Source organism: Colobus angolensis, unplaced genomic scaffold (genome assembly GCF_000951035.1).
Source record: "Colobus angolensis palliatus isolate OR3802 unplaced genomic scaffold, Cang.pa_1.0 Scaffold139, whole genome shotgun sequence".
Classification (NCBI taxonomy): Eukaryota; Metazoa; Chordata; class Mammalia; order Primates; family Cercopithecidae; genus Colobus; species Colobus angolensis.
Window position 1 is genome coordinate 1,023,273 of NW_012114477.1, and position 7,489 is coordinate 1,030,761.

Sequence of the window (7,489 nt, forward strand, 5' to 3'; positions counted from 1 at the left end):
AAAAAAAAAAAATAGGTACGCTAAGTATAAAGTCATGATATTGTATAGGCATTTTAAAATGTGCAGTACTCTCTCCCTTACCCTCAGTGTTCTTCCATGCATCCTGCATTGATCAGTGGTCAGGAACTGTCAGCCATAGGGGGATGTGTGTGTGTGTGTCTGTGTGTCTGTGTGTCTGTCTGTCTCTCTCTCTCTCTGCCCCCCCGCCCAAGTGTGTTTTAGAGTTCTTATAAAATTATAATTTTCCTCTTCCTTCAAAAAATGGTAGGATCTTGTTCCATGGGGTCCAGTTGCTTGGAGGTTCCAGTTGCCCGGAGCTTAAATAACCCTTGTTTGGCAGCATGGCAGGGCTCCTACTTGACCGCTTTTATTCATGCTACTTGTCAGTCTCCCTCAGGGTTCCTTAGGTTGTCCTGGAGTACCTCTGCTTTGGGGCAGTGAGGAAGAAGACTGGGAAGAGACCCAGCCTTCATTCCCAGGTAGCATCCTTGCATATGAAATATGAACTAGTCTCTCACCATCATGGTGAAGTGGAAAATTTCTTGCATGTTCTCACTGAGGAGTCGGCTAGATTCTGTCTGCCTTCTCCCCTGATTGAACTTCCAAGCCTCTGGAGGCAGGGGGTCAAATGCCTGGTCTTGGCCTCCCTGTCCCTCTGGGCAGACAGTTCTAAGCTCTTGTGGTTTTCCTCTTGGGAGTTTCTCACTACTTTCCCTTTTTTTCTCCCCCTCTTCTTAGCCTTGCATCATCAAGATTAAAAACTTTTTTGATGCAGAAGATTATTATATTGTTTTGGAATTGTAAGTAGTAAACTTTTTACAACTTTCTGTTCCCATTCAAATGCTTATAAAGCCGCCAAAGAATCTAATGTAGGCTTGCCTTTCTCATCCTGGGGGACCTCAACGTATGTACGTAGTAGTGGGGCCCACAAAGTCTGTGTGTGGGGGGTTAATATCAACCCTAAAAACCCTCCAATGTTTCCAAAGATAGGTGGTTGGGACTCCAGGTCCTGGATTTGTGACCTGGGCTTGAACTCCACTCTGCAGTTGACTAGCTGACCGACCACCCGTGGGTGAGTTTATGTCACCTCTCTGAGTCTCGTCTTCCCAGTGTTAAATGGGGATTATAATGAGCCCCCACATGCAAAGTCCTTGTATGAATTAGATGCTTTGAGGGATGGAAATCCCCCAGCAGAGCACCTGGCACATGTGTGTACTCACCATGGGGCAATATTGTTATAATTGGCTCACCATAACTGTGGGTTTCCACATCCATGTATTCAACCAACCTCAGATCGAAAATACTTAGGAAAATAAAATGGATGGTTATATCTGTACCAAACATGAACAGACATTTTTCTTGTTATTTTCTAAACAGTACTGTAGAGCCACTATTTACATGACATTTACATTGTATTAGGTTTCGTAAGTAGTTTAGAGATTATTTAAAGTATCCAGGGCTGGGCACGGTGGCTCATGCCTGTAATCTCAGCACTTTGGGAGGCTGAGGTGGGTGGATCACCTGAGATCAGGAGTTCGAGACCAGCCTGGCCAACATGGTGAAACCCGGTCTCTACTAAAAATACAAAAATTAGCTGGGCGTAGTGTCACACACCTGTTATCTCAGCTACTCAGGAGGCTGAAGCAGGAGAATCGCTTGAACCCGGGAGGCAGAGGTTGCAGTGAGCTGAGATTGTGCTCCTGCATTCCAGCCTGGGCCACAGAGTGAGACTCCATCTCAAGAAAAAAGAAAAAAAAAAAAAAAACCCACACCCACACACACAAAATTAGCGAGGCATGGTGGCACATGCCTGCAATTCCAGTTATTTAGGAGGCCGAGGTGGGAGTATCACCTGAGCTTGGGAAATCGAGGCTGTAATGAGCTGAGATTGTGTCTCTGCACTCCAGCCTGGGCAATGGGAGTGAGACTCTGTCTCAAAAAAAAGAAAAATGTAGATGGGATGATATACATAGATTATATGCAAATCTTATGCCATGTTATATAAAGGGCTTGAGCATCATGAATTTTGGTATCTGAGAGGGCTCCTGGAACCAATCCCCCCAGATACTGAGGGACGACTCTACTCTGAAATATCTACCTGGGTAGGCCTTTCTACGCAGGTCTTTTCAACCCAGGACCAGGTTGCATGGTGGCTCCTGAGTATCTTTCAGTGTTTTGGTAGTTTATTTCAGTGGCGATAATGTCTTGTGTTATTTGCTGTAATCAGAATAACTTCCTGTCTCTTTTCTGGAAGATACCTGTCTTGATATCTACTCCTGCATAAATATTGTTTCTGGGAGCAGCTATTGTGGCAGGCACAGAATGCTTTGCTCCTAGTTGGCAAATGGTATCTATGCAGGGTGATCATTAACACATATAGAAAACAGGTTGGGTGTGGTGGCTCACAGCTGGAATCCCAGCACTTTGGGAGGCTGAGGTGGGTGGATCCCTTGAGGCCAGGAGTTCAAGACCAGCCTGGCCAACATGGCAAAACCCCCTCTCTACTAAAAATGCAAAAATTAGTCAGGCATGGTGGCACATGCCTGTAGTCCCAGCTCCTCGGGTGGCTGAGGCATGGAGAATCGCTTGAACCTGGGAGGCAGAGGTTGTAGTGAGCTGTGATGGACAGAGCAAGACTGTCTCAAAAAACATACGAAAAAAGACTATATGGTAAACAACACCCCTGATCACAGCACTAGGAGAGCCTGAAGCCGCTTGTGGATCTTAAAGGAATATCTACTGCTATCAAATAGGAGATTGTTACCTGACAGAACCTAGTTAACACAGTTTAATAAAAGTGATAACACAGGGCTGGGCGTGGTGGTTCACACCTGTAATCCCAGCACTTTGAAAAGGCTGAGGTGGGCAGATCACCTGAGGTCAGAAGTTCGAGACCAGCCTGACCAACATGGAGAGACCCTGTCTCTACTAAAAATACAAAATTTGCCAGGCATGGTGGGGAATGCCTGTAATCCTAGATACTCGGGAGGCTGAGGCAGGAGAATCGCTTGAACCTGGGAGGTGGAGGTTGCGGTGACCAAGATCATGCCATTACACTGCAGCCTGGGCAACAAGAGTGAAACTCCCATCTAAAAATAAATAAATAAATAAATAAAAGAATAACCTTGCCAAGCACGGTGCCAGGAGCTTTTCCTACATCAGTTATGTCTTAATTTTTAAAACAACCATCAAGGTAGATGGTATCATCCCCATTTTTTAAGTGGTAGAAACAAACTCAGACAGGTTAAATAGCTTGCCCAAAGTCCAAAAGCTGGGAAGTGGTAGAATTGGGGTTCAGATCCTGGTTGTCTGTTTGTAAATTTCTGTTTGCTCTTCTACATCAGTCTCAGAATCATCTGTGGTGTGTGATAAAAATGCAAACTCCTGACTGGGTGTGGTGGCTTATACCTGTAATCCCAGCACTTTTGGGAGGGCAAAGTGGGCAGATCACTCGAGGCCAGGAGTTTGAGACCAACCTGGCCAACATGGCAAAACTTTGTCTCTACTAAAAAAATAACAAAAATTAGCTGGGCTTGGTGGCGCATACCTGTAATCCCAGCTACTTGGGAGGCTAAGGCATGAGAATCACTTGAACCTGGGAAGTGGAGGTTGCAGTGAGCCAAGATTGCACCACTGCGCTCCAGCCTGGGTGACAGAGCGAATGTCTCAAAAAAAAAACCCCCCCAAAAAACAAACAAACAAAAAAACAAAAGCAACTCCTGGGCCCCACTTCCAAGCTACTGAATCGGATTTTTTAAAGTTCCCCAAGTGCCTCCAATGCCCACTCCTTTCATCTCGTTCCTTAGTTTCCAACCGGGACATCTGATTGTGAATAAGGCTTATTACCTCCTTAGTTTTAAAAATGGGAGTCAAAAGTGAATAAAAATGTCAACTGTTTGCTTGTCTTAATGAATTTGTTTTGTTTGTTTTATTATCTTCTGTCCAAGTGCATTTCTCCCCAGGGAATGAACCCCTTTCCTTGCCTTTGTGTTTCAGGATGGAAGGGGGAGAGCTGTTTGACAAAGTGGTGGGGAATAAACGCCTGAAAGAAGCTACCTGCAAGCTCTATTTTTACCAGATGCTCTTGGCTGTACAGGTAAGAGAAGCCCTCAATTATTTTGGCAGATGACTTTCTTTTAGTTGAATTACTCCCTGAATTAGGCAGAAATTGAGGGACCATCGATTAAAACTCAGAAGAGAGGCCGGGCATGGTGGCTCAAGCCTGTAATCCCAGCACTTTGGGAGGCCGAGACGGGCGGATCACGAGGTCAGGAGATTGAGACCATCCTGGCTAACACGGTGAAACCCCGTCTCTCCTAAAAAAATACAAAAAACTAGCCGGGCGTGTAGCTATGACTACAGGTGGTGCCTGTAGTCCCAGCTACTCCGGAGGCCGAGGCAAGAGAATGGCGTAAACCCAGGAGGTGGAGCTTGCAGTGAGCCGAGATCCGGCCACTGCACTCCAGCGTGGGCGACAGAGCGAGACTCCATCTCAGAACAAAACAAAACAAAACAAAAAAAACAACTCGGAAGAGAATCTGTGTGTTTGCTGTTCTCTTCTTGGCAAAAATGCTCCACTCCTTTCACTGAGATGAAAAAGCTCTCACTGGCTAGGCGCGGTGGTTCACGCCCGTAATCCCAGTACTTTGGGAGGCCAAGCGGGAAGAACACGAGGTCAAGAGATGGAGACCATCCTGGCCAACGTAGTGAAACCCCATCTCTACTAAAAATACAAAAATTAGCTGGGCGTGGTGGTGCATGCCTGTAAACCCAGCTACTCGGGAGGCTGAGGCAGGAGAATCACTTGAACCGGGAGGTGGAGGTTGCAGTGTGCTGAGATCATGCCACTGAGCTCCAGCCTGGCGACAGAGTGAGACTCTGTCTCAAAAAAAAAAAAAGAAAAAACTCTCACTGTGTAACCTAAGAGAACGTAAGAAAGGGAATTAAAGAAATAAATAGGCTAGGCACAGTGGCTCATGCCTGTAATCCCAGCACTTTGAGAGGCTGAGGCAGGAGGATCACTTGAGCCCAAGAGTTTAAGACCAGCCTGGGCAATATAGTGGGACCCTCATCTCTACAAAAAATAAAAATAGCCAGGCATGCTGGCGGGCAACTGTGATCCTAGCCACTCTGGAGGCTGAGGTGGGAGGATGACTTGAGTCTGGGAGGTTGAGGCTGCAGTGAGCCACAGTCATGCCACTGCACTCCAGCCTAGGTGACAGAGTGAGACTCTGTCTTTAAAAAAAGGGATAGCATGGTCCTATGTTGCCTAACTTTAGCTTGGAGGTATTTCTGGAGGGGTCTTGATCATTAGTTCATTAGTTCTGCTTGATCCTTGTAGAAGTCTCTCTTAACTCAGAGTGGGAGCTGGGCAGGTTTGAGGGCAAAGCTGCAAGTTGTGATGATTGTGACAGATGGGTTGGTCCCCCATGGCTCAGAGCTAGGTGTTTCCCTTCAGGTGCAGCATCCTGTTCACGGCAGTGGGCTGGCTGGCAGGGCATGCACATAGCCATCTCTATTCAGTGAGTGTTAGATGAAAAAATAGCTGGTGGCACTTGCTTTGAGGAACATCACCATTTCCCAGACCAAATGTGGTTGTGGCCATTCCCTTCCAGTCTCTTCTTGAAAACCCACTCCATGTAGGAAATGCAGTGATTGGGAGCAATCCTTATACAGAGTGAGGATCAAGAGAAATTTTTTTTTTTTGAGACTGAGTTTTGCTCTTGTTGCCCAGGCTGGAGTGCAGCGGCGCAATCTTGGCTCACCACAACCTCCGCCTCCTGGGTTCAAGCGATTCTCCTGCCTCGGCCTCCCGAGTGGCTGAGATTACAAGCATGCGCCACCATGCCTGGTGAATTGTTTTGTATTTTTCTTAGAGACGGGGTTTCTCCATGTGATCAGGCTGGTTTTGAACTTCCGACCTCAGGTGATCCACCTACCTCGGCCTCCCCAAGTGCTGGGATTACAGGCGTGAGCCACCGTGCCCACCCACAAGCCTTTTAAAAAAAAATTAAATTTTAATTTTTGTGGGCACATAGTAGGTGTACATGTTATGGGGTACAACGCAAGCCTTTTTAATGGTGGCTGTCACCTACTCAGTGTATTGCTCCCTTATTGGTTTATTCCATTTATTTATATTGAGTAACCAAGAATATTAACATGAATTGTGTACAGTTTGTGGATATGTGAAAATTTTGTTTCCTAAAGAAACATGGCCAGGCATGGTGGCTGATGCCTGTAATCCCAGCACTTTGGGAGGCTGAGGTGGGAAGGTCACTTGAGCCCAAGAGTTCCAGACCAACTTGGGCAACGTTGTGAGACCCCGTCTCTACAAAAAAATAAATAAATTAGCTGGTCGAAGTGGCATGCGTTGTGCCTATGGTCCTAGCTACTCATGAGGCTGAGGTGGGAGGATCACTTGAGCTGAGGAGGTTGAGACTATAGTGAGCTAAGATGGTACCACTGCACTTCAGCCTGGGGGACAGAGTGAGACCTTGTTTCAAGAAAAGAAAAAAAAAAAGAGAAAAGAAAAGAAATGTGGCATAGTGTGTTGGTGTTTGTTCATTTTTATATGCTATTTCAGACAATAGAGTTTTCAAAGACAAAGTCTTTGCATTGAGGAATAGGTTAACTCACATAAACAGATAATTTACAAATATATATTTGTATAGATTCCCTTTAAAAATATTCCCAGGACTGCAATAACCAAATATATCATTTTGGTTGAATTTTTGTGTTTATTTGGTATGTTCGCAAAACATTTTCTATTACCCATTTGTATTTGTATTGAAATTGACACCTTACATTTCTGCCATGTGAAGGGTTGTTTATTATCTTAAAGTGAAATGAAAGGTTGATTGTTCTAAGTTGCTTTTTTCATTTCCCTGCTTTTTAAAGATCTTCTCAAACAAATTTGTAAACTTTACCCCAACAGTTTTCTATGATTTTGGACAATATGATTGTGTGTATCACGGCTTACGGTTTCACCCAGCTGTGAGATGTGTGTGTTGGTAACTTTGATTCTACTTACCTACTGCATGAATCTGAGGGTCATGCCTGCCTTTCTGTGTAGTACCTTCATGAAAACGGTATTATACACCGTGACTTAAAGCCAGAGAATGTTTTACTGTCATCTCAAGAAGAGGACTGTCTTATAAAGGTAAGAATTGGCATTCTGTATGTGGCTATTCCTGTAGATTCTTGTTCAGAAACTTTTAATTCCTCAAATAAAAAGTGGGAGTGTTAAAAGGTTGAGAATCTGACCTCTTACCAATTATTTTAGAGATCATGTGACATTGCTCTTATCCAGATTCGAATGAGCATTTATTGAGCTCTGTTGTGTACAAGTGACCTTTGTGCTGAGAGAGAGAGAGAGGAGGTGTCTAAATGGACGAGTGGGCTGGGCATGGTGGCTCACACCTGTAATCCCAGCACTTTGGGAGGCTGAGGCAGGCAGATCACCTGAGGTCAGGAGTTTGAGACCAGCCTG

At 45.1% G+C, this 7,489-nt stretch overlaps 1 protein-coding gene across 5 annotated transcripts in view; it reads left to right on the forward strand.

Annotated features, from left to right (window-relative positions):
* Window positions 1–7,489, forward strand: part of CHEK2 (checkpoint kinase 2) — a 57,673-nt gene that overhangs the window by 40,917 nt on the left and 9,267 nt on the right. For 4 of the 5 annotated variants that reach the window (XM_011934823.1, XM_011934825.1, XM_011934826.1 and 1 more), the window contains 3 exons: window positions 739–800; window positions 3,997–4,096; window positions 7,073–7,159. In XM_011934823.1, the coding sequence (XP_011790213.1) occupies window positions 739–800; window positions 3,997–4,096; window positions 7,073–7,159 (249 nt within the window). The remainder of the gene's footprint in view (window positions 1–738; window positions 801–3,996; window positions 4,097–7,072; window positions 7,160–7,489) is intronic. The other variant, XM_011934827.1, reaches the window with a different exon arrangement.